The sequence below is a fragment of the Microcebus murinus genome, chromosome 14, assembly GCF_040939455.1.
Source record: "Microcebus murinus isolate Inina chromosome 14, M.murinus_Inina_mat1.0, whole genome shotgun sequence".
Lineage (NCBI taxonomy): Eukaryota > Metazoa > Chordata > Mammalia > Primates > Cheirogaleidae > Microcebus > Microcebus murinus.
In genome coordinates, this window is record NC_134117.1 from 70,648,109 (window position 1) to 70,662,592 (window position 14,484).

The 14,484-nt window shown below is 56.2% G+C and overlaps 1 protein-coding gene across 1 annotated transcript in view; it reads right to left on the bottom strand.

The window, feature by feature from the left end:
- LOC105860108 (choline O-acetyltransferase) overlaps positions 1-13,635 on the bottom strand; it is a 49,559-nt gene extending 35,924 nt beyond the window's left edge. The window contains exons 1-6 of the mRNA XM_012744586.2: positions 13,570-13,635; positions 10,783-10,974; positions 10,092-10,210; positions 8,695-8,748; positions 3,881-4,061; positions 1,836-2,013 (exon numbers count right to left, since the gene is read on the bottom strand). Coding sequence (XP_012600040.2) covers positions 1,836-2,013; positions 3,881-4,061; positions 8,695-8,748; positions 10,092-10,210; positions 10,783-10,974; positions 13,570-13,635 — 790 coding nt within the window. The remainder of the gene's footprint in view (positions 1-1,835; positions 2,014-3,880; positions 4,062-8,694; positions 8,749-10,091; positions 10,211-10,782; positions 10,975-13,569) is intronic.
- Between the last annotated feature and the right edge of the window lie 849 nt (positions 13,636-14,484).

The window sequence follows — 14,484 nt, forward strand, 5'->3', positions numbered from 1 at the left end:
AACCACACACAGGAATCGCTCTCACTTCTCTTTTCCTCCCTGATGCTTTTGCTTTGAAATGTAGCTAGACTCCACCGGACTTCCCATCGTCACTCTCAACCCTGGCCCAGCTTGCCATCATCTTTCACTTGGAAACTGAAATCATGTCCTAAGTGGTGGCCCTGCCTCCCCTGCGTGGGCGGGGGCTGCTCCGGAGAGAGGGCTCTGAGAGCGGCCATCTCTCGCTGCACAGACGACACGCTGCTAACCTGATTAATTGGGTTGCCCGGGAGGAGGCGCGTGTCCCCTCCCTTCTGTCACGCTTCCCTCACAGACAGCACTTCCATTCAGAAAGCCAGATCAAGTGCCATTAACAAATTAATTCTGATCAGTGCGGCTCAAGCACTCAGACCTCCAGGCAATCCCGCAGTCCTGGAGGGCTGTCCTGGGCCTGGCCTGGTAATGAAGTGGAGACATGCTGGACGCAGAGGCATCATTCTGATGCCTGTCCCTGTCCCTGGAGGGGAGTGGGATTGGATTACAATGTGGTTTCCTGAGGGAATTAACTCACTTTCGAAAGATAAGTTATTAATCCCCCAAGTGGCAGGCAAGTCCGTGAGGACGGTTGCTCTCGCTCCTCCCCGTGGGCCCCAAATCCTCCTATTTAGGACCAAGCATTCAGTGGGTGGCCAACCGTCAGATGACAGAACTGGTAGGAGGGCGATAAGTCTGGGACCTGGTGTCATTCCTCACCCTCATTCTCTTATTTAACCAATGTCACCAGGCCCGTAGCCAGGACACCTGAGCTGAGCTCTGCATGACACAGGGTACCAGAGCCAGTCAGCTCTGGGGGAAGAACCTTCTAGAGAGAAGGCCCAGAGAATGCAAGTGCCTGTTGTCCAGCGTCCAGCGAGGCCATCCTTGCCAGTGGCTGCTGTCCTGGTGGTCCCAGAGATAGGACGGGCATGTACCTGCTAAGCAGCTGGCTGTGCCCGGGTCAGTCCACCTGCCCGGTGCTGCCTTCCCTCCCTCCCTCCAAACCCCCTCACTCCTGCACAGGGCTTCGCTCCATTCCCACCTCTTCCAACAAACCCTTTCAAAATCTCTATTGGAAGGACCCCCTCCGTCTCTGAAGTCCCGGAGCATTTATCTGACACCTGCTGTCTCCATGGCCTCGTGTGGATAAACATCACATTCCCATGTACCGGGAGCTCCTCCCCTGCTGGGGCTGCTCAGGGGCAGGGACCTCGTCCCTTCTGTCTCACCCGCCAGGCCTAGCCCTCAGTTACACTCAGGAAGCCTGAAGGGACTGTCGGACCCAGTGAAAGTCCGAGGGGCAGATGGAGGCTCATAGGAGGCCGCTCCGGCCGGCCCCTGGAACGAGGGCTGGAGTTGGGTTTGAAAACGTTTCCAGAAGGATGATTAAAAATTTTCCAAAATTTTGCTGGCTTTCTTATGGGAATGCTTGGAGACTTTCACAAAGACAGCAGCCAGGCAGAAGGAGAAGGGCCAGCTTGAAGAGGAAAAGTCGCGGGACGGGAACACCAGGTGAAGGAGGCAGCCGGCCACCGTCCCAGACCCGCACGCACCGCCCGCCGTCAGACCCCGACCGCGCCGCCAGCAGGCCTCCTCGCGAGAGCCGCCACCGGGCGCCCCGTCACCGCACTCCCGCCCCAGCCAGCCTCCCCAGAGCAGGAGCACCGGCAGAGGAGAGCAGGGCGGGGTGCCTTCGCCAGCGCCTCAGCCGAGACAGGGCCTGCCGAGCGGGGGAGGCCGCGGCTGATGGGACGCCGGGCCCACCGGGAGGGCGACGGGCGTGAGGGCGAGGTGGGTGGAGACGCGCAGGCACCGCTGACCTTTCACGAGGGCTGTCCTGGCCTCGGCCCACTCGCTCCTCCCGTCCGACGTCAGCAGGCCGATCGGAGGCAAGCGCTCGTCCTCGTCGGCAGCCGTTTTGACTATCTTTCTCAACTGAGTGAACAGATCCCCCTCACTGAGACGGCGGAAATTAATGACAGCATCCAAGACAAAGAACTGTAGGGAGACAGGTCAAACACGTCACTCGCGGGGGCGGCTCCAGGCGCCAGGCTGCCACCAGCCTTTCCAGGGGGCCTGGGATGGGTGCTCAGGCCCCAGGCTCCCGGGCATTTGTGGTTCCGAGTAGTCTCAACTTGGGACCAACCCAGTGCCGCTGGCTGTGCTGGATTCCAAGCTGCCCCTAACCAGAAATGGCAAGATTAAACTTTGCCAAACAAAAGTTGATTTGTGGTTCCTACTTCAGGTATGACCATTATGTTGTAGGGAATTGAGTATATATTGGCACAACCACTGTTGGAGCCCAGTGTCTATCAAAATTAAAAATGTGCACATCTACGACTAAGCAGTTGCACTTATAAATGCATATGTTAGCCTAAGGCTTAGAGAAACAGACCCGTGTGCGCTGGAAGCCATGGGCGATGTGCACCCCAGTCTTGCTGGCAGGAGCAAAGTGGCTCTCTAGGAGCACATGGCTGAGTGAAGTGTAGTGTCCTTGTCCAGCGCATGTCTATGCAGACCAGCTGTAGGTAGAGCTGTGGGGATACATCTCAAACACACGGTGAGTGGAGGAAAAAAGGAAGCTAGCAAATCATTTGCAGAGGAAGATTAAAATGGAAATCCAACATGCTCTATGCATAAATATATGCACCTACACATGTGTACCTACATGTGCTCTGTACGTGAGCCCTGTGGGGCTGTCATTTTGCAGTGTTAAAGGCCAAAGCCTTGGGCTTTGTGAAAGCCCTATTCCTAGGCCCAGGTGGAGATGCCCTTTTCAGCTGACTGACACGAAGGGAGAGTAGGGATACCCTGATCCAGAGCAGGAGCTGCGAGAGCCTTTCTGAGAGGAGTAGACTGAGGCCTGCTGGGGCTGAGAAATGCTGGCTTTGGCTTGTGAATGAAGACGGAGAAAGGTTCCTGGTCTGTGGCTGGCCAGCCAGGGTGCCAGGTGGACTGTGATGCCTCCTAGTTAGCCTTCAAGCCTGAGAACGGGGGTCGCAGCCACCCTCAGATGGCAGACTTCCAATGAGCTCTCAGCTCACTGAAAATGTGAGATGAGCCCAAGAGGAGCACACTGCAGAGCAAGTACTGGAGGTCCCTGGGATGGTTACAAACTTGGGTTTTAGCATAAAACAAAAACCCCAAACAAATGTTTTTGTCAGATGAAATATTGATGTGAAGTGTGGTGGGCACTGGGAGGGGCTCAGGAGCCCTCAGGCTCAGCCCAGCCCCCAGGCCCCAGGGTGTCCTTGTTGGCTATGCGGAGTCCAGCCTGAAGACCTGAGCTGCAGGGCATAGAGTGTGGCGCTGGGGCACTGGCCAGAACTAGGAGTCCATCCCACTGTTGGACAAACCACTTGACTCGTCCGAATCTCATGGCCTCATCTGTTGCACAGAGACCCTCAGATCCTGTCTGCAGGGTCACTGTAAGAATTAAACAGCATGAATGTGTGTGTGAGTGCTGAGCCTTGGTCTGGCACATAGGAGGTCCTGTCAGTCCACAACTCTGTCCATCTGTCCGTGTGTGGTCTCCAGAAAGGCCACAGCCTGGGTGACTGCATGGAAACAAACAGATGTGCAGGTGGAGGGCCGAGGCCATGCTTGGTCTTGTTCACAACTATCAGTCTATCAGGGCTGAAATGAGAGCCCAGTGAGTTTATTCTCGAACTAATGATTCTCCTCATTCTTAAAAGCCAACTAGTGGAGAGAAACGGACTGACTGGGAGTAGGAAACCCCAGTTGGGGGCTTACCGTGTGACTCAGGGAGTGGGCTGAGCACCCTCGGAGAAGAGGAATGGATGCACGCACACGGCCACTGCATGCCCCACGCCCCTGCCCAAGCCCAAGACAAGGGGCCACTTACCTGGTTGCAGCAGGCCACAATGACATGCTCGGGCTCAGGCATGATGCTGCTCTTCTGGGCCACCAGCATGTCCTGGGTGTGGCCAGGAAGCCGGTAAGAGGAGAACAGCCCATAGTACTGCTTCATACAAAGGGGCTGCCCTGACAGTTGGCCCGTGGCACAGTCTGTGGGGATGGAGTGGCTGGAGGGGTAGCGGGGAGGGAAGCAGCCATCCGGGAGGGGTGGGGGAGACAGGGAATAGAAAGCAGTTCTATTATAACCTGATCAGGCAAAATGGGGCTCAAAATTCAGAACTGCATCACCATGTCAGTCACAGAGCTCAATTCTCCACTCTTAAAAGTACTGGAGGCTAGGCACAGTGGCTCACGCCTATAATCCTAATACTCTGGGAGGCCGAGGTGGGCGGATCGTTTGAGCTCAGGAGTTCGAGACCAGCCTTCACAAGAGCGAGACCACATTTCTACTAAAAATAGAAAAAAATGAATTAGCCAACTAAAAATATATAAAAATATTAGCCTGGCATGGTGGCACATGCCTGTAGTCCCAGCTACTCGGGAGGCTGAGGCAGAAGGATCACTTGAGCCCAGGAGTTTGAGGTTGCTGTGAGCTAGGCTGACGTCACGGCACTCTAGCTCAGACAATACAGTGAGACCCTGTCTCAAAAAATAAAAGTACTGGAGTGCCCATTTCCAGGGCACTGGAAAGAGACTCTTAGTTTTCTCAAACCTCCACTAATCCACCCTCGCCCCTGTCTCAGGCACTGCATGTGTAACCTTTGCCATGCAGCCCTCTGCACCTTTGCTTATACTGATCTTCACTTGGCAAACCTTCGCCCCATCCCTGAAATCAACTGTTCTGTTGAGAAAACCCTTTCTCCCCATTTAAAAGTATACTCCTTATCATCTCTTTTAGAAGCCTCCTGTGAGGTCAAGGCAGGAAGTTCTCTTTCCTCTGTGATCTCAGCATGCTTTATGTCTATCCTTCCCCTCTCTCTCTCCCTTCCTTTCATCCATCCATCCACCACCATGAATCCACTCCTCCATCCACCATGCATTCACTCATCCATCCATCCATCCATCCATCCACCATGCATCCACTCATCCATCCATCCATCCACCATGCATCCACTCACCCATCCATCCATCCATCCACCATGCATCCACCCATCCATCCATCCTCCATCCATCCATCCATCCATCCACCATGCATCCACTCATCCATCCATCCACCATGCAGCCACTCATCCATCCATCCATCCACCATGCATCCACTCACCCATCCATTCATCCATCCACCATGTATCCACTCATCCATCCATTCATCCACCATGCATCCACTCATCCATCCATCCATCCACCATGCAGCCACTCACCCATCCATCCATCCATCCATCCACCATGCATCCACCCATCTATCCACCATCCATCCTCCACCCATCCATCCACCATCCATCTTCCATCCATCCATCCATCCACCATCCATCCACTCATCCATCCATCCATCCATCCACCATGCATCCATTCACCCATCCATCCATCCATCCACCATCCATCCACCCATCCATCCACCATCCATCCACCATCCATCCAGCTATCCACCATGCATCCATCCATCCATCCACCATGCATCTACCCATCCATCCACCCATCCATCCACCATGCATCCACCCATCTATCCACCATCCATCCTCCACCCATCCATCCTCCATCCATTTATCCATCCACCATGCATCCACTCATCCATCCATCCATCCACCATGCATCCACTCATCCATCCATCCATCCACCATGCATCCATCCATCCACCATGCATCCACTCACCCATCCATCCATCGACCATACATCCACCCATCCATCTACCATCCATCCATCCATCCACCATGCATCCATCCATCCACCATGCATCCACTTACCCATCCATCCATCCATCAACCATACATCCACCCATCCATCCATCCACCATGCATCCACCCATCTATCCACCCTCCATCCATCCATCCATCCACCATGCATTCATGCTTCCATCCATACATCCACCCATCCATCCATCCACCATGCATCCACCCATCTATCCACCCTCCATCCATCCATCCATCCACCATGCATTCATGCTTCCATCCATCCTTCCACCATTTCAGCCAAAAAATATGTGCTTGTCCTCTCCTCTGTGGCAGGCACCATTCTGGGCTCTGGGGATAAAATACAAGACACGTACTTCCTGCTTTAATGGGGTGCAGGTATGAGGATGTATAGGTGGGAAATAGACCATAAGCAGCAAACTGATAGAATAGGAGACTTTCAGGTGGTGAGAAAGAGTGACTGGCAGGGGTGGGAGGAGGGGGCCAGGGGCAGTATCACTGAGACCTGGTAGATTGACCTGGGCCCTAAGGGTGAGAGAGCACCATGGAAGAGAGCAGGGTGGAGTGTGTCATGGTGTGGTCAAAGTGTGGGCACCACACTGAACTGTCATGACCGACCGATGGCAGGGTGAATGCCTGAATCCAGAAACTTTCACAGCAATGCAAAATAATTTCATGGCTGTTGAATCTGATAATAAAACATATAGTCTTGTATTTTGTGCCTTTATATCATTTTTCTAGTAATTCATTTTTTGTTGTGTTTTTTAAAAATTTGCCAAAATATTAGTCCTTCCCCAGAGATAGTTTGAGAAGCACGGAAGGCAGAAAGGGAGCCAGTGGGATGGAAGCCCAGTGAAGGGAAGGCCAGTGAGGGAGCAAGGCAGGTCCTGCCAGGCTGCAGTGAGGTGGCAATGGGCTGTCATTTTATTCTCGTGCAGTGGAAGCCCTTGGAAGGCTCTAGCATGCAGGAGCGTGATTTGGCTAACGTTTTGCTTTTTAAATGGCTATCTGTGGAGGGCAGAGCAAAGGGGTCACAGGAAGAACAAGGAAGGAGGCCTCCGCTGAGATGGAAAGTGATGTGGGCTGTGGAGGAGAGGGAGTGGGGGGGAGGGGCTGGGGCCGTGATCTGGAGGGAAGTAGTCACACCTGAGCAGCCTGTGGATTAGATGAGGGTGTGATGTAGAAAAGGAGCCACAGGCGGCTTCTAGGTTCCCGGCCCCCGCCGGGGTGTGCTGCTGTACTAACTGGAGGGCAACACAGCAGAGGACACGGTGGGGCGGCAGGGAGTGGCAAGCCTCTACTAGGCTTGTCTGCAGTGACCGGAGCCACCCCAGTGGGGATGTCTGGGGTTGGGTGATGGAGTGTGGAGCTCAGGGGAAGGCACAAAGCTGTTTTTATGTCTTTGTGTGTCTGTCTTGCCCAGTAGTCTGAGAACCCTTTCAGAGCCGGGACGAGGCCTTATTTCTCTTCATCTCCTCAGCATCAGTGCTTTGCAAAGTGACTGAGTGAGTGAGTGAGTGAATTAAAGGCTCAAATGTTCCAGCCTAAGTCACTGACAGTCACTGGATGCGGGAACCTTCCTGTGGACGTGCCCAGGCACGTGTGTCTGTGTGAGTGTGCACACGCGTGAAGTCTGGCATCGAGGCTGCCAGCGATGGACGGGCACTCGGCCGCTAGCCCAGCGGACAGGGCCCTGCAGGGCTGCCCTCAGCGCGGAGGCTCTTTGCAAACCGACTGCAATGAGCTGGGGGCGGGGGTGAGTTCTGGAGGAGGCAGACAAAGACACACCACGAGGAGACAGCAGCCCCAAGGTCTGGAGACCCAACATGAGAATGGGACAGTGACCATGGCACTCAGGGAGGAGCAAGCAGAGCGTGGCCAGGAGTGTCTGGCGCAGAGAGGCCCTGCTGTGTGCCTCGCCAGGGCTCCGAGCTCGCAGGCGTCATCTCACAGGAGAGGCGCAGCGGCTCTAGGAGGTGGCTGCTATTGTTATTTCCCTTTGACAGACAGGGAATGATAGCTAAGCGCCTCGCCCAAGGTCAACACACAAAGAATTGTGGTGCCTGAATCCAGGTGTGCTGACCCAGGGCCCAAGCCCTGCGCTGTTCTGCCCTTTAGGTCTGGGAGCCCTGCCCACTCCTCTCCAGATAGAACAGCCCTATCCTGGGGGTGAGAGGGGTGGTTTGGGTCTGAGCCTCTGCCCTAAGGTTGGTTAAACACTCAGTTGGATCAAACTGAGCGGATGGTCAAGTTTGCCTCCTGTGCCCTCCCTGCTCTGCCACCTCCCAGTTGTGTGACCACGGGCAAGTTACTTAACCTCTCTGAGCTTCAGTTTCCTCGTCTGTATGAGGGACACTGCTTTGGGCCATTCTCTCCCAGCATCCAATATCCTCATAGTCTCTGCCTTTGAGACCTGGGTCCTCCAGGCCCTCTCCCTCTCCCCGCTACCACCAGCACCCTGGGGCTTGGCTGGGAGAGGGGCCTTCCTTTGAAATCAAAGTTAGCCCACGCTAACTGTCAGAACACCCTCGTGTCCACTGGCCTTGGTGGCATTGAGGAAACAGAGGCTCGGTGTGGGGAGACCATTCCCCCAAGTGGCTAAGTGGAACTCACGTCACTTACTCTAGGAACCCTTCCTCCCCATCTTCCGACGTGTTCTGGAGCCTCAAACTAATGCGCACCGCGTGTGCACATCTGCGGTGTGGCAGGAGGGGCATTTTGAAAAGCTCAAGGATGGACAATGCTTACTCCAAGAAAAGGAACAGTTAACGGTCGGGCCCCTGGTGCCTGATGCTGGGGGAGTGGATCGGGGACACCTGCTCTGTGACAGGAGCCAGGAACAGACCTGGAAAAGACCCTGCCTAGAGGAGCTCCCCGCCCAGTGTGGGAGGGAGAGAGATGCACAGGCCACTGGGCCCGGGCAGGGCACTGCCCTTCCCAGGCGGTCCCATCTTACCTGTCCAGCAGGGCCTTGTAGCTGAGCACACCAGAGATGAGGCTGGCTGCAAACCTGCAGAGACAGGTGAGGCCTGAGCCTCTCCCGCAGGGCCTGGCTCTCCCCTCCCAAACTCTCCGACCACCCACCATATGCCAGGCCCTGGTGGGGCACTAATCACATGTGGTCCATGCCCCCCAGTGCTGTCAGCCGATCACAGGCCTTGGATTTAAAATGCTCCTTTAGTGGAGCAGCTCTGGGGGAGAGGAGAGGAAACTGGGGTGCCCTCAGGAAGGAGGAGGAGAGGGAGAGGGAGACCAGGAGGGCCACAGAGCAAGCTGGAGGGGCTGGATGGGGAGGGGTGGATTTATTCCTGAGAAAGGCCAGTCCTGGAGCTGGACAGGGCTGGGACCGCTGAAGTTTTGGAAAATCCAGTCTCCTGGGAAAAGCCAGCAATTTGGTCCCCTTAATGCCAATGAAAACGAAAGCAAGAGCTGAGGGGAAAGACGCTACGCTAGAGAGCCACACTACGAGACCGTGTCATCTTAACTGTCCATCACGGCTGATGCGGCCTGGCTTAACTGCACTGGGAGGAGAACAGCCCCTCAGATGCAATTTTGACGGCCGTTCTCAGAAGTCATCCATCACACCTTCCTTCTGCCCAGGGGAGCCCTGGCTGCGGGAGGAGAGGCTGACTGGCCTCGAGGCCAGCCAAGCTGGTCCTGGGGAGCCAGGGGTGGGGCAGGGCCTTCCCAGCATGGCTGTGCCCTGCCCAGAGGGGAGGCGAGCACGGCCTCTTCTCCTCAGGCCACTTTGGCCCACCCGCCCTCTGTACTGCCCCTGCCCTTTGCCCCATTCAGGTCTTGAGAGCAGAGGCTCTGAGGGCCCTGCAGGGAGACTCTCCCTCCCCCACCCTCCCTCGTCATCAGTGGGCCCAGCGGCCCTTCCAGCGGCTCAGTGAGCTCTGAAATTGCGGCAGATGGCGCGGGCTCTGGCGGCTGGCAGGGAGGAACCAACTCCGCCCCTCTGGGGCCTCTGTTTGGAGCCAGGGCTCTGGAGGGCAGCAAAGACCCTCTCAGATAGCCCAGGGCTGTGCCTCTCAGTGACAACTACTGACCAGTGCCAGGACACACACCTCCTCCCGGGGCCTTGGCCAGGTGGCAACTGCCCTGGTGACATCTGAGGCCCATGACCTCCGTTAGTGCCCACCCTGCCACAAATAAACAGATTCTGAGGCAGACCAAGTGTTTGTTACCCGAGTGCAGCCACGCTAGCCTCCTGCCTGACTCGATGGCCTGGAGGTGACTGTCTCGCTCAGCCAAGGTACTAGCTTTGGCCTTTCCTTCCTGTCACTGGGGCTGGGCCCCCTCCCTTGGGCAGGCCCCTAAGCTAGGAGACCAGGAGCACCATGGCCTCACCTTAGCTGGTCGTTGGTGTCTTGGAAGTGCTGCCGAGCAAAGATCACAGCTGGGCTGGAGTTGACAGGCAGGGCCAGGCGGTTACTGAGATACATGTCGTTCAGCCAGTACTCAGACACCTGTGCGGAGGGAAGTGGAGGCGCACGATGACACTCCCAACCCTGCCAAAGTGCCTCCAAGGGCACCTTGCCTATGGAGGACACCAGACCCACCCTGGCAGCCCCAGTGGAAAATCAAGACACATCGTTGGAGCATCTGCTTCATTCATTCATTCCACAAACACACACTGAGCTCTAGTTATCTGCTCGGGCCCAGGTCTCCCCAGGCCACCACACCCGTCCTTTACCTTTGCCCTGCACTAGCTCCTTTCTTCCATCTAGTTTTCCATCCTGGTGGCCTATCCCAGTCCTCTGCCAGCCCTTACTCCTGTCTCCTTCCTGCCCCTCACCCTCTCTGCTTCCCTGACTTCATTCCTATGCCCATCTGTCCCCAGCCCTTCTCTTGTTTGCCTTCACCTGGCCCTGGCTGTACCCCAACCCATGCCTCCTGTCAGTTCCCATCTCTCCCCCATCCCTGTCCCCCTTTGCCCTGTCTGCCCCATATTTGTCCCCGACCTGCCCCTCACTCAAACCCCTGTTTCCGGGTCTGCCTCCTGCCCCTCTGTGGGTCCTGTCTCCCTGTCACCTCTTACCCAGTTGGCTGTCTTCTCCTGCCGCTCCAAGAGTTTTTGCTGCAGGGTCTCACCAAGGCTGCCGGGGGCCCCAAACCGACACACGATGGCCTGACTCTTCTGGAACTGCTCCTCGGGTACCAGGTGCCGCATGCACCGCAGGTAGGTGGCCAGGGTCTGCTGCAGGGGGGGCACTGGCAGCTTGGGCAGTGCCTGCAAGAGAAGGTTCATGGGCACTGCCTATCCTCCGGCATGGCCTCAGTATCTCTCGCTCTGCCCCATCCCTGCTCTCTGTCCTGGGACCTATCTGTTTCTAGGGCTCGCCTCAGCAGAATCATGAATTTAGGAAGCTCCTGTTTGCTCTCCCTGCTCGCTCCATTCTCTTCCCCCAGGAAGGCATAAAGCGCAGAGGAAAAGACCATGATGTTGGCACCAGACAGACCTGGGTTCATACCCCGACCCTGCTGCTAACCAGCTCTGTGACCTTCAGCAAGTCACCCTCCCACTGTGCCTCAGTTTCTTCCCCTGTAAAATGGGGGTAATACCCCCCCTCTTATAGGATCAAAGAGATAATGGATGTGAAAGTACTTATAAACCATAAACGATGGGTCTAAGATGAAACAGTCCTGTTAATGATATTGTTGGCCGCTGGTCACTCTTAATATAAGACTGGGGCTCCAGAGTCTGGGTGATCTCTGGACCTGAAGGGCGCTACTCTTAGGGAGAGATCTGGAAAGGTAAAAGGTGGTTTGGGGTGGAAGACACTCAGTACTGCCCCGATGACCAGAATTCTGCAAGTCTCCTGGGAAGATGACTCATGTCCTGAGCTCCTTGTAAGTCCATCCTAGTTATAAAGCCTGGGCAGGGAGTTTTGATCTATGTGGGTGTTAGGGGTAGGGGTTGAGGGTACAGTGGAATTCCCTCCTCTCTAAATCTCTCCAGGCCTTAGCTCCTCATCCACAGGACAGAAGTAACAATTCCTACCTGAGGGGGACACAGAGAGAACCGAATGGGAGATACAACTGGCCCCAAACAGCACATAGAAAATGTTATCATGTTGCTGTGCTTATTCCTCCAGAGGAATTCCTAAGAGGAAACCCATAATCCTTGGGGGTCCCAAAGTGTGGCTAGAGTCTGGGCAGAACACCCCCTATTGCCCTCTATGTGCACTGGCCTCCCAGGTCACCCACCCTGTTCACTCAGAGGTTTCATGCCTGTCTTCAATTTTGTGACTTAGCCATGGCAGGTATTTTTGTCCCATTTATGGATAAGGAAACTGAGTCCCAGAGGGGAGAGACCAGTCCAAGGTCACACACCACAGTCTAGTGGCAGAGCTGGGTGCTGAGTTCAGTCTTCATGGTCCACTTAGCTTCCTTCCCTGGTTGTTCTCTCCCTTCCTGCACCCCCTTTTTCACCTCCTCCTTCCCTCCTTTCCCACTTGGCCAGCGATGACAGGGAAGCAGGACTTTTCATGTTATTGCTTAAATCACACAAAGTTGGCGGGCAGTGGGCCACCTTCCCGCAGGGGCTTCTGGTCTGTGGGTGGTGAGTGTCCATGAGGCAGCCTCAGGTTAATCCCCACCATGGTGGCTGCGCAGGGAAGGGCCCCCCAAACACCCCTGCTCTGCCGCTGCTACAGCGGCCTGGGCGGAGGACGACCGAGCGAGTGCCGCTGATGGATGAATGACGGTCCTCGCCTGTCTGGTCCTGTCTCTAGAGTTCACAGCTCTGGCAGGTGCCAGTGCCAACTGCAGGCTGCTCCTGCCCTGGGGGATGGCAGAGGACGGGTCTGGACAGCACCCAGCTGCCCTGCCCATTCTCAGCCAGCCAGGTCCGGGCCCCACCCAGCTGCTCTAGTTCTTCCTCTCCTTGTGTGCCTGGGGTGGGGGGCTCTGTGAGGTGGGTGGGTGGGCAAGCACCTAGAGAAAGCCCAGCCCAGCTGGCGGTCTGACCAAGAGGGCCAGTGGGTCTGGCTGGGCCCTGCTAGAAGCTGCCACACTCCTTCTGGGGTCTGTCAGTGTGCTGGGACCCAGCCTGGGGAACAGGGAATCTGCTCAGACGTCTCAGCCCCCCACACTCTTCCCCAGGCCCTCCTGGACTTCCAGCCCTGTGGCTCAGGTTGGTACAGAGTCCTGGACTGGGGGTGAGGGAGCATGCCCTGGGCAGAGGTAACAGTGAAGGCGTCTCAGCCCCGAGGTCGAGACAACGTAGTGAGCAACCTCATGGGGAGAAGGCAGAAAGCTGTGATCAAGGTTTCAAACGAAGTGGAGGGCAGAAGGCAGAGAGGGTGTCAAAATGACATTTGTGGAAGAGGGCCCAATATGAGCAATGACCTGAAGTCAGATGTGTCGCTCTATTACTTGGAGGCAGTGTCTCAAGCCAGTGGGGAAGATGGTGCCTAAACCTCCAGGGCTGCACTGTGATAGCAGCTGGAGCAGGGAGCAGGGAGGTGGCAGGGCTTGTGGCAGGGAATTCAGCGCCCTCAAGGCAACCCCACTGGGCTCAAAACTATCAGAAGTAGAACTTGGGGTGGAGACCCCTGGCCTGGTCAAGCACTCTCTCTGCTTTGGGACCCGGAAGTGTAGCTGCCAACATCCCCCTGGCACCCACTAAGGCCACTCCCCGCCCCTCCAGGTCCTCCCAGGCTCCCCAGCAGGCCCAGGGCTGCCGCCTGGGGCTTATGCCAGGAGAGTACAGGGCTGGGGGCCAGGCAAATGCTGGGGGCCAGTCCCACCCTGGACTGTTCTGGAAGCAAGGGCACGTGAGTGGAGAGAGCAGGGATGAGAGGGGGCTCCAAAAGAGACTCACAGACTCTTCTTCGCTGCTGGGAGTTTTTGCTGCCATCGTATGAGGGTCTTTTTCCAGGATGGGCATCGTGGTGACTCTGGGTCCAGGGAAGCAGAGGTGTAGACCTTAGGACCAAGAGACAGGTATCAACACAGCAGCCACCTGGGCCTGCCATGATCACTTCCCTTCCCTCAGCCTGCCCCACCCCACCCCATGAGGAGGCCAGAGCCTCACAGTAGTGCATAGCAGCCTCTTTGCAGTCCTGGCCCCAGTCTCCCACCCTGACCAGTGTCTTCTATGAGCCCCCAAATGGGAGAGGGTGGCTCCTGCAGTGGCCCTCCAGTGGGGACCTGTTTTCACGAGGCTGCTGCCGCCCAAGACCAACTGACGATCCCGGGACAGCACTGAGGGTGCAGGGCCAGGCCTGCTCTCTCCAAATCCGCTAGGGCTCTCTGGCAGAGCTCTTGTTTTGTTCCTGCCTGGAACCCAGTAGATATGTGCTTTGCTGATTAAAATCTCTCTTTCTCACTAGACTGCGAGCTCTCAAGGGCAAGCCCCTACCCCTGCCATGCTGAGTGCTTTATCTCTGGGGCCTTGCCTAGGGCTTGGCTTGGAGTAGGGTGAGTGTCCATTAGCTGAGGAAAAGGAATGCGTGCCTACATAGATGAATGTGCACATGAGTGACACCGAGCCCCTCCAAGGCCCTGTGCTCCAAGAGGCACTCTGGGCTGATTGGGAGCCTGGCCTGTGGTCAGGGCAGGGAGGGCCCTGGGGCCTGCTGGATGGGTTGTGACGTAGGCAGTCTCTGGTCCACAGGCTTCCAGTGTAGGTGCCATGGGAATGCTGAGGGGGGTAGTGCAGGGCAGCTGGCTAGCCAGGGGCCCTAGGGGCCACCTGCCTTGGCCTGGGGAGAAGCAATTAATTTTGAAGGTGCAG